The 18,268-nt window shown below is 32.0% G+C and overlaps 2 protein-coding genes and 1 long non-coding RNA gene across 4 annotated transcripts; 1 reads left to right on the top strand and 2 right to left on the bottom strand.

Annotated features, from left to right (window-relative positions):
* Positions 1-77: 77 nt before the first annotated feature.
* Positions 78-2,979, bottom strand: LOC112416069 (cytochrome P450 714B2). Its single transcript, XM_039832235.1, has 5 exons — positions 2,954-2,979; positions 2,652-2,802; positions 2,374-2,523; positions 1,323-1,489; positions 78-634 (listed from the first exon to the last, which is right to left on the bottom strand). The coding sequence occupies exons 1-5, from the start codon at positions 2,969-2,971 to the stop codon at positions 527-529; spliced, it is 594 nt and encodes a 197-aa protein (XP_039688169.1). The 5' UTR covers positions 2,972-2,979; the 3' UTR covers positions 78-526.
* A 2,688-nt stretch (positions 2,980-5,667) lies between these two features.
* On the top strand, positions 5,668-7,963 carry LOC112420017 (uncharacterized). The gene is made up of 2 exons (XR_003010234.2): positions 5,668-5,912; positions 7,491-7,963. It is a non-coding gene; the product is annotated as an uncharacterized lncRNA (long non-coding RNA).
* A 644-nt stretch (positions 7,964-8,607) lies between these two features.
* Positions 8,608-17,411, bottom strand: LOC112420000 (WAT1-related protein At5g07050). 2 transcript variants are annotated; one of them, XM_024778520.2, is made up of 7 exons: positions 17,004-17,407; positions 16,837-16,899; positions 16,608-16,724; positions 16,237-16,489; positions 15,402-15,563; positions 14,482-14,633; positions 8,608-8,862 (listed from the first exon to the last, which is right to left on the bottom strand). In XM_024778520.2, exons 1-7 carry the CDS (start codon positions 17,210-17,212, stop codon positions 8,622-8,624), a joined length of 1,197 nt encoding a protein of 398 aa, XP_024634288.1. In that variant the 5' UTR covers positions 17,213-17,407; the 3' UTR covers positions 8,608-8,621. The 2 variants fall into 2 exon arrangements, with proteins under 2 accessions (XP_024634288.1, XP_024634289.1); XM_024778521.2 differs by lacking the exon at positions 8,608-8,862 and adding an exon at positions 12,371-13,364 and having other exon boundaries at positions 17,004-17,411.
* Between the last annotated feature and the right edge of the window lie 857 nt (positions 17,412-18,268).

The following is an 18,268-nucleotide window of genomic DNA, read 5'->3' on the forward strand; positions in this document are numbered from 1 at the left end:
TACGTTCAACGTTTTACAAATCCAATTTAAACGAAATCAAATTTGGTCACAACATAATTATATTTTGATAGCTAAGAAGACACAGAAAATATGAAGTACATTTTATTCTGCAAATATCAAGATGATACAAGAAAACAAACTTCTTACCGAAGTAAAAAAGTTGATAACAAAGAAAGCGAAAGAGCTCCTTATCCAGAGAAGGGGAAGGAAAACCTATGGCTCCTAGAAGCAATATATACCCTGTGTGCTTAAAAAACTTACACAAACATGTGCCATGGCAACACTAGGGTAGTGATTAAAAATAGGAAGGAAAAAAACTTGAGTTAATAAACACAAGTTGTATCCTTCCATATGACCGCAAGGAGCCATTAATATTGATAGAGCTTCCCCTTTCATCTTGGAAAAAAAGGAAAAAGACGAGGTGTGAAGAAACCTATAAACGTTCCACAGATGTTTTCCTGCATGATTGACTTGAATTACAATACCAACTTTATCTATACATAGTATACTTGTCTTTCTGTTTCTTTCACTGGTCCCTTCTCACAAAAATTATTTGTGAATTCGGATTATGCTGGACAAGAGGATTTTTCGAGATTGGTTCTGAGTCACCATCTGAGCCTGTGTTGAGCCTTATCTGTATATATAGGCTAAGATTAGTTGTCACAGAAAAATTATATATGTAACTCGATCTGTCTTGTAATAAGCATCGTACTTGCAAAGGAAAATAGTTCAAAAATAATTGTTATTTTTATCTTTTCAGTAGAGCATTAATTATCTTATTCTATTGTACTCTTTAATAAAGTGTCACTTAATCCGAAGTCATTATACTCAACTTTAAATTTATGTAATGGTGAATATATCAATGGTTCATAAGGAGGAATGTATATTATATACCGAACATTATATCCTGATTACTAAAGTTATTGTAACATCCACGGAATTATGGAATAACAACATTTTTCATTCAAATCCCCCATAGCTAGAACTAACCGTTGGATGAAGATCATGTTCAGTGTGTGCCAGTGATCAAAAATTTTATTTTGGTCTATTCAATTTTCTAAACGTACTAATATTGCTACAGATGTAGAAGGAACATAAACTTCTTAAAAGTTACAGGCCACTCTTAAAGTGTCACGATTTCGTTCGCATAGACCGAACATTTTATTACATAACATTACATTGCCTATTCCCATAGCTTTTGTTTTCCTTTCCTCATATGACAAAATTCAACATTTTACAGTTCTGCAATTTTATGATTCAGATTGTTTTCATGACAATTTTTCGTAAAAGAAGTAACAAGAATAATAATTCACAGGACAAACCTCGTATTTCTTGAATAATGATGCCAGCAATGTGGCAACAACTTGGATAACATACTTCTGCCCAACACAAGCACGCGTACCGGATCCAAAAGGAAGGAATGCTGCATTTTCACAAGGATCATTTAGCACAAACGAGCTGATTCCATAATCAAGTTGTTCTTCTGAACCTATAAGAAATACCAATATCAAAAGATTTGTGATGGATGAGGAACAACTGTCAATATCAGAATTTTTCCGACACTAAAGGTTAAATTCAATTCTAGACATTATAGTAAATTCTAATCCCAAATCGAACACAAAATTCTTTTAAATTTTCAACATACCACAACCAGAATACGGGGAAAAAGAAATGGGAGTGATGAGTTATAAAACGCTCCCAAACAGAACCTAACACGACTTCAATATCGTAGCGTATGATAGATACTATGGTACATTAATCTATTATTGCGATGTGTGTAATTTTAAGCCTTAAACTTATCTTTGGAATTTCTATTGCTGTAGTTGTTATTTGTTCTGTGTTTTTAAGCCATAATCTATTATTGCGATGTTTCAATTGTGTAGTAGCCATAAACTCATCTACTTTTGTACATCTCTCTCTTTTATGATAACATTTTTGTTTCAGATTCTATCTAGATGTTTTCTTTTCATCTCTTCAGTTTCTCATTTTCTTTCATTCTCTCACTTTGCTATTTTCTAAGATGGTACCTTGAGCCGATTTTTCTCCCAGCATCATGACTTCCCAAAAAATACCTTCAAACTCCTATCTAGTTAATTCTTTTTACAATATCTCAATCAAACAATAGATGATATAAATTTTCTATGGTGGAAGCAACAAATTAAATGTGCAATCGGAGGCCACAAACATCAGTGTTAAGTAGTTAATCCTACAATTTCTCCCATATTTAGTTTAATTGCTTGAGTGCCAAGTATTGCAATAATGGAAGGGTAACAGACATATTCCACAGTGAAGGATTAAACAATATTAAATTATAAATCTCGTAGTTGCACATAAGGTACAAAACCTATCAACTGAGTATCGGGGGCCTCGTACCTGATTCTTTTGTAATGTTCGAAAGAAATCGGTATGGATTAAAAGCACTTGCATCTTTCCCCCAATTGAAGGCATCTTTCTGTACCAATTGAACAGGAACAACCAGTACAGCTCCAGCAGGTACGGTTACACCAGTTGCAAATCTCAAGTCTGATACAAGGATGAACATTAATGAACAAGTAGTGAAAAAGTGCCAATTTGAGGACGTAAATATAACCGTAACCTTTGTGTAGAACAGATAAATACAACCATAACCTTTATCTAGCCTATTTTCTCACCGTGTTTCATAGAACACCTCTGCAGCATGGGACCACTTGGGAGAAGGCGTGCAGATTCATAAATTGTAGCCAATAGCAAAGGCATCCTATAAACATCTTCATGCTCATATTTTGATGGGTTTCTCCCAACCATGCTAATCTCTGAATAAACCTGCAAAAGCATACGAAAATAAGTAATCACACATGAAAATGGAAGACAGAGCCACAAAGATGCATGACAAGATCGAGATCTGGATAAATTGATCCGTAACGAATTTTAATTAAGAACTGGATAAGTAAAGACAGATTAAACAAATTGCAACCTTATCTTGTCTTTCCATTATTTTGTTTTTAAAAAAGGTCCCTGCAAAATTTTTTGTTTTTGAAAATAGTCCCTGGAGGGACTATTTTCAAAAACAAAAAATTTTGCAGGGACCAAAAACAATTTTTTTTTTTACCAGAGACTAAAACCAAAACAAGGCATATTTGCAGGGACTAAAACCATATTTTAGCTTTAAAAAAAATAAGATTTGTGATAAAAAAATGATTGGCTAGTTTTGCCTCCAACTCGTTGGCTTGTTGAACATAGTTGTGAATCATTAGTTTAAAATTGTTAGCAAGTTATTGAGAGACTTGATACATGTTCTCAAGCATCTCCAAGTTAATTTGATTTCTTATTGAATATGTTGTCACTATTATTGGAGTCTCATATGTATCAACCAGTTGTACCTCAAAAACGATAGGATGATTGACATATGTGTGACATTTCTACTGTTTGTATGGTTTCATATGGTTTGAGTTGGTCTAACCTATATTATGATGATGGTTTATTCATATTAGATGCATAAAATTATCAGTGGTAAATGTTGTTTTATCCCATCAAATGTGCTAAACTTGTTGATGGTGCAAGAGTTTAGTTATAAGCAAGCAGCTTAATTGGAAAGTTCTACGGTGAAATTATGAAAATAACTTTTTTTGGTGAAGTTAACACTATAGCATCAGAAATATAGTGAGTAACATCCCACTATTTGTACAGTGGCATCAAAAGTTCACTCCTCATGGTATCATCAATTCATCATGTTAACAAGACTACACTATTAATCTAATTTTATCCTACCTTATTTTAAGTGAAACACCCCACAAAGTGTAACACTTAAGACTATCACATAACATCATCAACTCTGTTTGCATGTTAAAGATGTCAACGATAAAATTGTACTTAGAAGTCCAATATGTTGCAAGCATTACTGGATGAATTACTATTGATCATTAATCAGTAATCAACAATTTAAAAATGAATCAAACATTAAGATCATAATTAACTTTTCCAAAAAAGTCAATTTCCTGACTGCACCATAGAAGCTCCCTAATTGTAAACATACCTCCCTTGTCAAACTACCAAAAAATGAATTTCATCTTTAAACTTAATTTTTTTTATTTTTTTTACGATAAATAAAATTTCATTAACTGACAACAAATCAAAAGCCAAGACTGCGGAAATACAAGGTGGGGTCTCTTCAATCCATATACAGTTGGGATTATGAAGAGAGTATTGAGCTAGATAATGAGCAGTTTGGTTAGCCTCACGTCTAACATGCAAGAATCTTAAACTACGAAAAAATACATTAAAATTAATGCAATCTCCAATAATGATCCAACATAGTTGGGATGTTGTAGATGAGTGTTCAGCACCTGAACCACATTAAAAGCATCTGATTCCGCTATAAGATTTAGAAAAAACATGTCTTTTGCAAATTCCAACCCCTTCCGCATAGCTAAAGCTTTTTCTACCTCTGAATCTGGTAATGAAAAGACTTGACAGCATCTAGCAGTAACCACAATACCTTCATAGTATCTCACAACAACATCAATACCCCACTTACCCCCTCTATTGGACATACTGCATCAACATTTAGCTTATAGCAACCATTATCGGGGGGTGTCCAGTGAACATCAGATATGGGTAAGTTTGGACCTCCACTTAACGTCTCCAACAACACCATATTAGCACTATTAAAATTAGCAATAGATCTTTGTACCTTTTATCCAGTGGTAGCCACATCAATTTTAATCCCCTCGAAACATTTTTTATTTCCAATGCACCAAATTTCATAACACAAGGTCAACACATTAACTATAATTAATATCCTCATTTTCATCGATAATAATTCTTTTCAACCACTCTTGAAAGGGCACGCACCTAGAAGCATGTGAATTGAACACCACACCCATGAAAGAAGCAAACCATATATGTTTTGACCAATGACAATCCATAAAGAGATTTGAAATTGAACACCACAACTGATTCTTTTTTTTTAAATGATCATTTGAGTGGTAGTTTTTCATGTAAAACCCTCCAAGCAAATGGATGTGTCTTGGAATACTTTTTATTTTCCACAATTTTTTCCACACTTGCTGGTCAATGTCCTGCATTGAGCTATGGGAGAGAAGTGCCTCACGCCTTGCCTCTAAGAAACGGTATGCACTCTTCACAGAAAAAAAATAGTAGATCGTGAAGCATCTCACACAAACTCATCTTGTGATTGAGAGAAAGAAATTGGCAACTGAAGAATTTGTTGAGCATCAAAGAATTTGTTGAGCATCAAAGGGCAAAAAATTTTCATTAATTATCTTTCAAATAAGATTACAAAAGTAAAATAAAAAATATATAAATTAGTAAAAATAAGTCATAAACTCTCAAAAAAAATGTTATCAGATGAGTTTTTTTTGTCGTATTAGCTTATGTAAGTATGTTGATGGTGGTGATAGTTTTGTTTTTAGTGTTTTTATTTATTGATTTTGGAGATAGCTCTTTGTAATGAGGCGTTTCTTATAAGTTTTTTGGATTTATTCTTTGAAGCACGGATGTATGAGTTTTTCATTGGGGGCTCCTCATCTATCCTTTGTATGCTGTTACTTTAAGACTCATAACCTAACACTCCTTGTGCTGGTTAAGATTCATTGCAATTTTAATAAATTCCATTTTATCTTTTTTAAAAATAAAAAAAAAAACTTATATAAGTATAGTAAGTTATAAATCAAAATCACATCACCAAAAAGAGCCACAAACTCTGGTTCAAAAAAACAAAAATAATTTATAAGTTCATGTCGGGTAGGTTTCCACCCGATGTGAAAGGTGTTTTATATTTTCAAATAGCTCACAAAGTGTCTTGTATTTTTCTTTGCTCATTCCTAAAGTCTTTCTCGTCACTGCGTCCTATCCTTTTCTCCGTCCCTGCTCCGTCTTTCGTCAGCCTTCTACCTGGAATTTCTTTATAAGAGGTTAGAAACTCCATTTTTCCTCTTTCAAATGCTGTTTCGGTTCTAGTTTTAAGTGCATTTTCAATTTCAAATCTTGCTGTGTTGGTTTTGTGCTGTTTAATTTTCTGAAAAAACTCGAGGAACTTTTTGGTGGGTGATCTGTAAATACATTTTTCAGCGTTATTTGTACCCTGGCGATGTGGTGAGCCCCGGAGCCCAACTCACATAAACTTTTTAATTATAATATAAAAAGAACTAAATTTGAAGGCATCATTGGTCGCACACCAACTGTTTGATGAATAGCCATATTATAATATTCTCTTGTTTGTTATGGTTGCATTTGTTATCAAGTTGTCTTTGTTTGGATAAACAACTTAATTAAACACATATAGCATAATTCATGTGAGAGAGATTTGAAATTTTTTTACATTGGATGTCAACCGAGGATGTTGTGTCGGATGTGTGGTTAGGTTAGACGACATAGAATTAGAAATGACAATATTGGAGAGAGTTTTGGGGTAACACCTCTAGTTAAAAAAATGGTAGAAACTAGACTTATATGATTTTAGCATGTAGAGAGAAGAAATGTAGACTGTGTAGTAAAGAGAATAGATTAGATGGAGGATAATCAAATCGCTAGAGGCAAAGAAAGACCAAGAACGACAATAAGATAAACTATTAAGAAAGCTCCAGAGGTTAATAAGTTGGATAGAAATATGGTGTAAGATAAAACACTACTTTGAAATAACTTATATATAAAAACTTATTTGATAAGCAATTATGTATATGCTATTTCTATAACATAAGATAAAATTAAGTCAAGTTGTTTTTATATAAATTGTAAACTGTTTTCATAAGCTATCTGAGAGAGCTTATAGACAATAGACATGCTATAAACTATTTTGATATGCTCTTTCACATAGTCTCACAAGTGTTTATGCCAATATGTAAGCTTAAATAAGCCAAACGAAATAAGCCCTTTATCTATTGGGAGAAAGAACCTTGACTTACATGGAATTCTATGTATTGTCAATAATTGATCATAAGGGAATTTGTGTGTGCAGTAAGAACCAAAGTAATTTTGTCATTTAAAATTTTTGCACAACTGCAGGGTATTCTTGAGATTTGCCAAACGTAATATTATTAGTGTCACTGGGGAAGTAAGGGATCATGAATCAAGGTGCATAGTTTGATATTTGGTAAAAATAATATTTTTAAAGTGTTGTTGGAAAAAAAAGCGATCAAGAATCAAGGTGCATATTTAGCTTCACAGAGGTATAAAAACTAGTCTTTCATATACGCATTGATTACTTGACTTTGTTGATTATAGTGACCTTAAGTTTCTTAGCAAGGGGCATACTGGTATATGGTCTAAGGCGGAAAAAATCAGTATTTTGATATAGGAAATAATCACCTGAGTTCTTATCTAGTGAAATGAACATGATTACAGCTTTGGTTCCTTTTCTGAGAACAATCAAAACTGGTCTCATGCTAATGTCGTGATGTTTCTATATAATTGTTTTAGTTATTTATATTTGACAGAAGCCTTAGTTTCTCGTTTGAGAGTCAATAATCTGTGTATATTTTCTTGTAATGAAGTTATGGATCGTAGTTGGATGAAAGCTAGCCGCTTAAGCGATGAGTATGAGAATGGAGTGACAGATTTTCTCCAATTTGCTGAAAGAAACCTTCCTAATAGTAACGGAATGTATCCTTGTCCTTGTGTTAAATGTGGGAATCGGAGTCCAAAGCAAACTCCTGAGGAAATACGGAACCATCTTATATGTGAAGGGATTTCTCAAAATTATACAACATGGATTTGGCATGGTGAATCGTTGAACAAGCAGAGTGTATCCCACGTTAAGAAATGACAGTAGAGATGTAAACTTTTGAGCTGTAACTTTATGCCAACATGTTTTGGGTATGTTATGTACTTCTGTGCATGCTTTTGGAGATATTTTGAGGTACTTTTTGGAACATATGTGTGACAAATATGCATGATAGATCTTAAATTGCCTCTGCCATTGCCATGTTAATTTGCTATTGCCAATTTGGATATATGTGTGACATTTTTTGTATTGCCTTTCGAGTTACTCCCTTAATCCACATTATCTAATAAATGAACATGACATATTGTTGAAAAATACACGTGCATTGAAGGACCTCTTAATAAGGTAATATAAGATGTACTTCAATGCAAGTGTATTTTTGTTTTGCGGCGATAAAAACTAGTTGAACTTTAATTTGAATGTAGAAATTATGTTTATAGTTAAAACTACAAACGCTATTTCCATAAATTAGAAAAAATTAACATAAGCTTGAATTATTATTAGACAAACGTTATTTTTATCAAGGTTAACCTTGCTTCCATGCTTCTCCCACTCCTTTAAATGCTCCACAAAGGTGCATAGTGATTATGCTATATGTCTCATTGATAGATTACTTTACTTCAAATCCATAAGATCCAATATATCTTATTCACTATACAATAAACAACTAATTACCCAAGATATTGCCAAGCCTATAGATAAAGCGAATTCAAATGTTTAAATAGGGTAACAAGGAACTATTGCACAATTCACCAACGAAAATTTCATCGTTTTGTCCAATTTGTAGTTCACAAATACAAATATTTCGTACTGTTTATGCTTTTGATTAGCTTATATATGTTTTTTTTATCAAAGCACTAAAATATAAAAAACAGGAGATGCATGAATCAATACAACAGAGTCACAAAGTTATGTTGTAATTAATAATAACGATAGAAATGTTTGATTCTACTTTCTGATCTGATTTTGCTTCACAAAGTTGATCAATTGATTCACAAAATGTCCCTATATTTCCATTTACTTGAGCACCCTTCATAGGCAAGGGTATATCATCTGGCGCCACTTTATTTTCCAGAAGTTCTTTGTGCTTTCCCCACAAAACAGAATATAAGCCTAGGACAACTAAGATGGAACCAATAACACTGCATTCACAAGTCCAAAAACCAAATTATCATGTTAGATTAAGAAATTGAAAAAACAAAGACAGAAAACGAACTGAAAACTTGTCTTCTTTCAATTCTAAAAAAAATAAAAAAATTATAATTTGTGTTTTTTTTTTTTCAAACTATAATGATTTGAATTTTTAATTAAATTTCTTCGTTTAAAAAAATCTATCTGAGAACATGTCACCTAACTATTGCCTGTGAGAAGAGAGGAGCATCTTATCGCATACAAGAGTGCGGTGACATGTTCTAGATAGATTTCTTTCTTATTAAGAAGTCTGACATGAAGATTTGTTTGGACTGTAGAGTCATACTTGAAGAGATTTTATCTACTCATCATAGAGTATTTGTTATGGATGTAAGGTTTAAGGGTAGAGCGACAGAAGAAGCCAAGGTGGGGCACCATGAATCAAGTGGTGACATTTTAAGGGTAAATAATAAAGGATTTCCCAACTCGAGATTTTAAACGTGGATTCCAGGAAACCACAAGGAAGCGCAAATAATATGTGGGACAAGAAGTAGCAAAAGAGACGGGAGATTCGAGAGGTTTTGGACTAGGGGTAAAGAATCTTGGTGGTGAAGTGACATTATTCAGAGTAAAGTTTGAATCAAAAGGGAATGTTTTAAAGATTGGTCTAGGTTTAAGAATGTCATAACTTGGGCAAAACATCAGATAGCTAAGAAAGAGACCAAGAAGGCGATGAGCGAAGCAAGTACTCAAGCTTTTGTCGATTCTATTAATCTTTAGGTACCATAGATACAAATCTATATATAAGCTTGCTAAGGGACGAGAAAGAAAGACAAGAGACATGAATCATGTGAAGTGTATTAAAGATGAAAAGAGTAAAGTTTTGATTCGTGAAAGAGATATAAATGATAGATGGAAGAGGTATTTCTACAACTTATTTAATGAAGGATATGCAATCTTACCAAACTTCAACATGCTAGACATCTAATAGGAGAATTGAAACTATAACTATTATCGTCGGATTCAAGAACACAAAGCAAAATAAATGTTGGAAAGGATGAGTAATGGCAAGGATGTTGAGCCAGACAACATACCAATTGAAGTATATAAAAGTATTGGAGGTAGAGGAATTGTGTGGCTCACCGAACTTTTAAACGAGATTATAAGGACAAAGAAAATATTGGATGAATGGAGAAGAAGCATTTTAGTTCCGATTTATAAGAACAAGATGGATATACAAAATTGTGTGAATTATAGAAGAATTAAACTTATAATTCATACCATGAAGTTATGGGAAAATGTGATTGAACGAAGACTAAGAAAAGAGACTCGAGTTACTTATAATTAATTTAGTTATTTGCTTGTGAGATCGACTATGAAAGTTATCTACCTACTTCGACGCATGATGGAGCAATATCAGACGGATAAAAAAAGACTTGCACTTAGTTTTCTTTGATTTGGAGGTGTATGATAGAGTGCCTAGAGAGATTAGGTGGAGATCCTAAAATAGAAAAATATTAAGATTACTTATATTAAAGCTATCAAAGACACGTACGAAGAAACTTTAAATAATTAAATAATGTGTTTTAAATTATTAAAAGATATTCCCTAAAAAAATAATAATTAAAAGATATATAATTTTGTAAATCGTTCTCAAAATGATTGTCAATTTAAAATATCAACCTAATATTTTATTATTCTTTTTTATTAGTTTAACTTGTTTATTAATTTTTTTTTAAGCAAACAGAAAATATATTAAATAAAAAGAAAAAGATACAAAGATTGGGGGGACATAAGACCTGACCCAGGATAACCCAAACGGGAATACAGCGTGATAAAGCAGTCTAAGTGGATCTACTTTAATCTATCCTAAGCAACCTAGCGAACCCGCGTACGGGCGCGAAACCAAGTTACAAAAAATGGATGAAAAGTGAATATGCAGAGATCCGAAACCGAGTGAGCAGGAATAAAAAATCCACCCACCGACTCACCGTCCAAAAATCCACCAACCAACAGCTTAACCGAATCAGCAGAAATCCGAAACCGAGTGAGCAAGAATCAAAAATCCCCCGAAAGTCCACCAACCCAGCAAAGAAAGCAGGAATCCGAAACAGCTCATCCTCACACCAACCAAAGCACGACGATGCAAAAATTGACCTAGCGGATGATCAATGAATGGGATAAGAGATCACCAGTGGAGAGGAGTGAAAGGCGGTGCGGAGATACAGCTCTCGTCGAACCACCGATTGAAGGATCTACATCGCAGTAACAAGATTTGGAAAACGAGAGGAGGACGGTGGTTGTTTTGGGTGAAACTAGAGAGAGGTCGGAGGATTAGATTTTTGAGAGAGAGAGAGAGAGAGAGAGAGAGAGAGAGAGAGAGAGAGAGAGAGAGAGAGAGAGAGAGAGAGAGGTGTACTAGTATCAAGAAATGAGTAAATAGTCAATTTCCCCCCTGAAATTGTAAGTTTCATCAATTACCCCCTGAAATTAACAAAACTTCAATTACCCCCCTGAAATTTCACAACGTTAATCAATTTACCCCCTCCGTCAAATTTTTCTGTTAGTGAACATGACGTTTTGCAAATACTCCCCTGAAGTTTTGCACTTATGTGCAAAATGCCCCCAAACTTAAAAATTTATATTATTTTTTTCTTAAAAACAAACAATTAATAGTTAAATATTAAAGCTAACTATTAATTTTGAAGTTTGGAAAAACTACATACATATATACATCAAAATAGGGAAAAATGTGTATTTGTAAAGTGACAATAATGGTTATTTCTAATAGACAAATTATTATTTTTAGAGGTTTATAAACAAATTAATAATCATATTTAAATTTATATTTTCTCCTTCACCATCTTAGTCTTTTAACTCCTCCAACTCCTTCAACAATTTGCTCAAACCATTTAAACTACACAACCCCCAATATTAATCCACAAATCATCTCATTATTGTCACTTTAAAAAATACATATTTTTTCCCATTTTTGAGCCTATTTTGATGTATATATGCATGTAGTTTTCCCAAATTCCAAAATTAATAGTTAGTTTTAATATTTAACTATTAATTGTTTTTTTTTTAAGGAAAAAATAATATAAATTTTTAAGTTTGGGGGGCATTTTGCACATAAGTGCAAAACTTCAGGGGGGTATTTGCAAAACGTCATGTTCACTAACAGAAAAATTTGACGGAGGGGGTAAATTGACTAACGTTGTGAAATTTCAGGGGGGTAATTGAAGTTTTGTTAATTTCAGGGGGGTAATTGATGAAATTTACAATTTCAGGGGGGAAATTGACTATTTACTCATCAAGAAATGTATGTTTCCTATTAAATTTTATTTTACATAAAAACGTACAATCCAAAAACAATAAATGTGTGGGGTTCGAACTTCAACCACTGCATATATTATATATTGTCCTTACTAACTTAGCTATGTTCACATGGACAATTATCTATTCCATTTCATATATCATATTATAACATAAATGATGCATTAGCTATTTGTTTTCTTATTATTTTTATTATTGACTCATTTTAATTTTTTGTAATTAATATGAAGGCAGCTAATTTTGCGAGCAATATTTTTCATAAAACCTAATGTCCCTTAAATACTTGTTAGCATATGTCCCAAAAAAAATTTGTGCCCACCCTCAGGCGATCCTGTCTAACACACAAACTAAAACTCTTTAAAGTTATTTTCACTCCAAGAGGTGTCATCTTGGTAATTAATAAGCCTTATGTTGAGTTTGATTGTCAAATTTCTTGAATAAAAAAAGAGTTTAAAAAATATTAGTTATTAGAGAAGTCTCATATCGCTTAGTTTGGTGAAGCAAAGGGAAGACCAAGGCTATATATTAAACCTAGGTTCCTTGTTTTTAGATGCATCAGTCAATAGAACTTTAAACTTATTTATATCTGACTTAATTTAAATATTTGCTTTGTGAGAGTGTGGTTGTCCTGGGACATTGAGGTGGGAGTGAAAGAAGTCTATGTGTGGTAAAAAAAATTCACATAGTAATAATTCTCTGGTTGTCGGTTAAGACAACGATAGTGGTTTTTTCTCCGGTTTTGGAGTTTCCTCGTTATATTCTTGTGTAGTGATTGCGATTATTTTTCTTCTTCAGCCCTATTATTTCATAACAGTGGTATCATGAGCTTCGATTCGGTGAGATATCACAATTCTTAGTATGCTCCGTGGTTGCAGCATTGTCTGATCTTCTACATCAGAAGAAAAAAAAAGTGTGATATTGTGAAAGTGCTGAAGAAGGATGGTATTGTGCAACTTCTATGTCTTGTTCAAACGCAATGAAGTTTGGCATAGAGAAGTTTGATGGACGAATCAACTTTGCCTTGTGGAAAGTATGTGTCAAGGATGTGCTGATACAATCAGGATTACACAAGACGCTGAAAGAAAACTCTGAGGCAAGTGCTAGCAACGTCTCTCTTGCTTTGGGAGAGGATGGTGATCTTATCTAGAAGAGAAAGTTTGTCCTTTTGGTATTTCCGCTACACCATGCAAAATGACAAGTTATTAATAGCGGATTTAGAACAACACACATAATCTTTCAGCAGGGTTTCGACATGAATAAATTCTTGAAATGATTCAGCTTCAGGTGAAGTATACTCTTTATGGTGGAGTATGATTGTCGGTATAGACAACGAAAGCGGAATATAAAACTCTTACAATCAAGGTGGAGATTGTTGGATTTGATTGTCAAGTTTCTTGAATAAAGAAGGAGGTTAAAAAATATTAGTTATCAAAGAAGTCTTATATATCGCTTAGTTTTGTAAAGTAAACATATATCTGACTTAGTTTAAATATTTGCTTTGTGTGAGTGTGGTTGTACTGCGGCATTGGGGATAAGAGTGAGAGAAGTTTATATGTTATAAAAAATTTCACATAGTAATAATTCTCTGATTGTCGGTTTAGACAACGATCGTGGTTTTCTCTCGATTTTAAAATTTACACGTTATATTTTTGTGTAATGGTTGTGCTTATTTTTCTTCTTCAGCCTATCATTTCCGAACACCTTATAGAGCAACTAATTAATTAGTATAATTAGTATAAATGTATAATTATATCACAAAAAGTTTTAATTATTTGTTTATTTTTAAAAAAAATGTGTACGGCTTTCAACTACCCTTTATAGTTCTCTCCAAAAAAAAAAAAAAACTACCCTTTATAGTATTTTCATTATTATAATTATAATAAAAAGAATCATCTCATAGAGTGTGATTTTTTAAGATTTGATGAAATGTGCTATATTATTTGTCAAAATAAAACATTTCAATAAATATCTTTTGACAGGTGTCTAAATAAAATATTTTAAGACTCATAAAAAAAATGTAGTTAGTCTATGATTTTAAAATATTATATATTTTTACAATTATCCCACCCCCTCTGAAAAACGTTGAATTACATATGTAAAATTAGAAATTAAAAAACATAAAATCGGTATTAAAGTATTAGAGCCACCAAAATTTGGAGATCTATATTGTCTATCCCTATTTTCATGATTAATTAGACTTTTTTTTTATTAATAATTTAATATCTAGTTTTATAATTCTGTAAAATTGAGTGGCTTTATGTAGGAGAAGGGAGGCATTGACCTAGAAATTATACCTTCCAAGAAAAATCTGCTCTGCAAGGATAAAGGACCCCATGATGGCTACAATGATCATCATCAAAGGGCTAAATGATGATGCAAAAACAGGCCCTTTATTTTTTATAACCAATCCTTGTATGTAGTATGATATACTTGATGCAACAATCCCCTGATACCATTTTAAAATAAATAAATAAAACAATCAAAATATGTACTTCTAACATTTTATTTTATTTATTTATTGCTGATGCTACTAGCATTTTTTTGGCTGATGCTACTAGCATTAATTAAAACCAAAAAGGAATCATAATCATTAAAAAAAAAAAAAACAAAAATCAACTAGTAGCCATCTGCAAGTAAAGGAATCATATCATAGATATTAATTAAGTTAACAATTTGCAACTCTTGTCCCTTCAAGAATTTTTTTCATGCTACTCTTGTGCAGGACAGTAATATTAATGCTTAAAAATACAACCAATAAAGGTTTAAATAACACCAAAAAGGTTTTATATTTTTTTTGTCAAATAGCCTAATAACTAGATATTCATCCCATAAGATAAATAAATAGATTATCTAGGATTTGAAACCCAACCCTGTATATTATATGCAATGTCTCTACACCAATTAAATTATGCCCGTGGGGCGTTTTTATAAGAATTTTATTGTATCATTATATTTTTTTTTTAGCAAAGCATTTTAACTTAAAATATCTTAAGATTTTAAATGAGTAATTATGTGCCCCTAGAGTGTGTTTTTATACCAAAATTAGCTTTCAGTTAAATGAAAGAACTTAAATATTCTTATATTCAAGAGTTGAAATATTTTTTATGTTCTAAAGAAATGGAGGGGAGCAATAGACACAACTATTTTAAATTAAACACTATTTAAATGATAAAACTATATTGAAATGGAGAATGTCAACTATAATATTTCTTACGGCATAGGCAGCAGCAAATAAATTCATATCCCAACCAATTGTCCACACAGAAGCATTGTGTTCCATAATCAAAGTGGTCACAAAAGATAGAATCGTGCCAAAGAAACATATAAGTGATGTGAGTGTTAGCTGATGATTCTTGTATGTTTCTATTGCTTTAGCCTGCCCAATATCATGAAAGAAAAAAAAAATTGTAACTAACTTTAACAAATAATAAAATTAACATGATCACAGAAGAGAAGAATCACGCAATTAACCGATTTCGACCATTGATTAAGATCAAACAACTCACATTTCAACTCTATGTTCTCATTTTACTAAAGTCGAAATGTGAGCTATCTAATGTTAAGCTAACGATTAAAAACATGTATGAGCATATTAAAAACATGATTTCATGGAAAATTCGTTAATTAGTGACAAATTTAATGATCGTGTCGATTTAGGCGACCAAATTTTGTAATATGTTGTTAAATCAATCTCTAAATGAACTTGCGAAGATTTAGAGATTGATTTGTGTAATTATTTTTAAAGGAATTAGTACAAATTTAGTGATCGGATTATTTCAGTCTTAATTGTGATTGATTTAGCAACTAATTCTTTCTAATATCTGTTGTTAAATCGATTTCTAAACTCTTGTAAAAAAAGTTGATTTATAAATGAGTTTGCGACGATTTAGAGATTGATGTGTAAAAAGTCGCTAGTACACTAGTAGTTAATGCCAGTGATCGACTAGTTTGACATTTTTTCGGTCTCTAAATTGTTCGCTATATATATGAAAGTTTTTTTTTTAAGTATTATGGATCCAATATTTTTATCAATTATCATGAGATCTTACTTGTAAAACAAAGAGTGATGCCCATGCAATGGTAGAAATGATTAGTAAAATGGAACCTAAAAACCAATTATTCTTGCTTGAGGATCTTGTGATGTTTGTTGCATTGCTTTTACTATGAAATATATGTCCAGTCCAAAATAACTCCACAATAGGACCTTTGTATAAGGTCATCAACATTGCCCCAGCCACAGTTAAAATGGTTCCAATCACCTTTGCTTGGCATCTTAACTTCTTCATGTTAACCGTTTCCATCCTTTTTTTCCATATAATGAATCCATTTATAAATAAATAATAAATAAATTAAGAATAACTTTTTTTTAGGCACTTGATATATATATATATATAGGTTGAATCAGTAATTATTTATTTACCGGCATAAAACAGCCATTGCAAAAGTCATTGCTGGAAGAATATTGGTCATTGCACATGAGAAGGTTGGAGATGTTAATTTCAACCCAGCATAGTATAAGTTTTGATCTATCACCGGCCTGTTTAAATTATTAATTTAAATTAATGTATGCAACATTTTCCTATATGGATATCTAATGTGCTCTAAAATATGCATATATTAAAACTATTGCATTAAAATAGGGAGCTAACCCAAGCAAAGCTAGGAGGAAAATTTGAATGAAAATGGGAAATGTAATCTTTGGTTGAGACTTCCTGGAAAAGTGAAACCAATTTATCAGCATCTATTTGTAGAGAAATTCAAAAACAAAAAATGTTCATGATGAATTCTTCTTTATTTACTTTTTTGTTATACAAACCTTTCAAAGATTATGGCGAATGGAGCTATAGCAACGGTTGCAAAAGCGTGGCGATAAACAACAAGGACATAATGACTCATGCCTCCATTGAGAGAAAGCTTGCTTATAATAATCATGCCTGCATAGCCAAATTGTAAAAGGATCATAGCAATGTAGGGCTTAGAGTTCTCAAGGTAGATTGTACAAGATCTAAGCTTTTCAACGCCCATTTCATAAATTGCAGAAATAATCAGGATAGATAGGTTTTAAGAAAAAGGGTTTATTATATCAAATATTTGAGAAGTAAAGAAAGGATAAATTTAATTTGAACCAAAAAAAAGAAAAAAGAAATGATACTAAGGGAAGAACACTTGAGCAAGGTTTGTGTAATTTCTTCCAAAGTAATACAATGGGAAGACTATTATTTTTTACACAATATGGAAACTTTTTTGCTTCTCAATATGGAATTATATTTTATATATCCACGTCATCCAAACTGTTTAGATTCTAACAATCTCTACGTCTCTTTCATTGGCTTAGCAATGATATTCATATAATTGGTCATGGGATAAAAAACTGGTCTTGCTGACTACTACCTCAATTCCTTTTTATCTGTCACATTTTGACATTTTACATAAACTAAGATAATCAATGATTGTTACTATTTTTTATGTAATAAGTTGTATTTTTACTATAATGACCTTATTCATTTAATATCTCATTTCATATATTTTTCTCTCTCTCCGCAATAAATAACTAAGGATAATATTGGTAAAATAACATTTAATGTTGCATTGGACTTTGAAACTGACAGTTAAATAGAAACAAATATTATCTTTAAAAGAGACACTTAAAAAGGAACAGAGGGAGTAACATTTAAAGCTTCAAAATATAGGAGAATTCATTTTCTTGGTACTTAAGTAGAATCCAAGCTGACACATTACTTATATATAATTTTTTTTAGGGTTTAATACTTGTAGGATTAGGGGTCGCAACTTTTACGGTAGGATATGCATTCTTAAAAACTGCGTCAAGAAAAATGGTTAAACATGATAAAACATATTCTCACAATCAACATATTTTATAGACCATTTGCTTTTGACTTTTTTGGTTTCCTAGCACTAGAGGTTGTTGACCTTCTACATATAATTTGAAGCATCGTGCACAATATGTAGTTTCCTATGTCTATGAATGTTGTGTTTATGATGATTGATTTTGTCATCTAAAAAGATCTAACGGTGCAGCTTGTTATATGTTTGCCTTCTACTTATGTGTAGTTAATCCTT

The sequence above is a fragment of the Medicago truncatula genome, chromosome 3 (assembly GCF_003473485.1).
Source record: "Medicago truncatula cultivar Jemalong A17 chromosome 3, MtrunA17r5.0-ANR, whole genome shotgun sequence".
NCBI lineage: Eukaryota > Viridiplantae > Streptophyta > Magnoliopsida > Fabales > Fabaceae > Medicago > Medicago truncatula.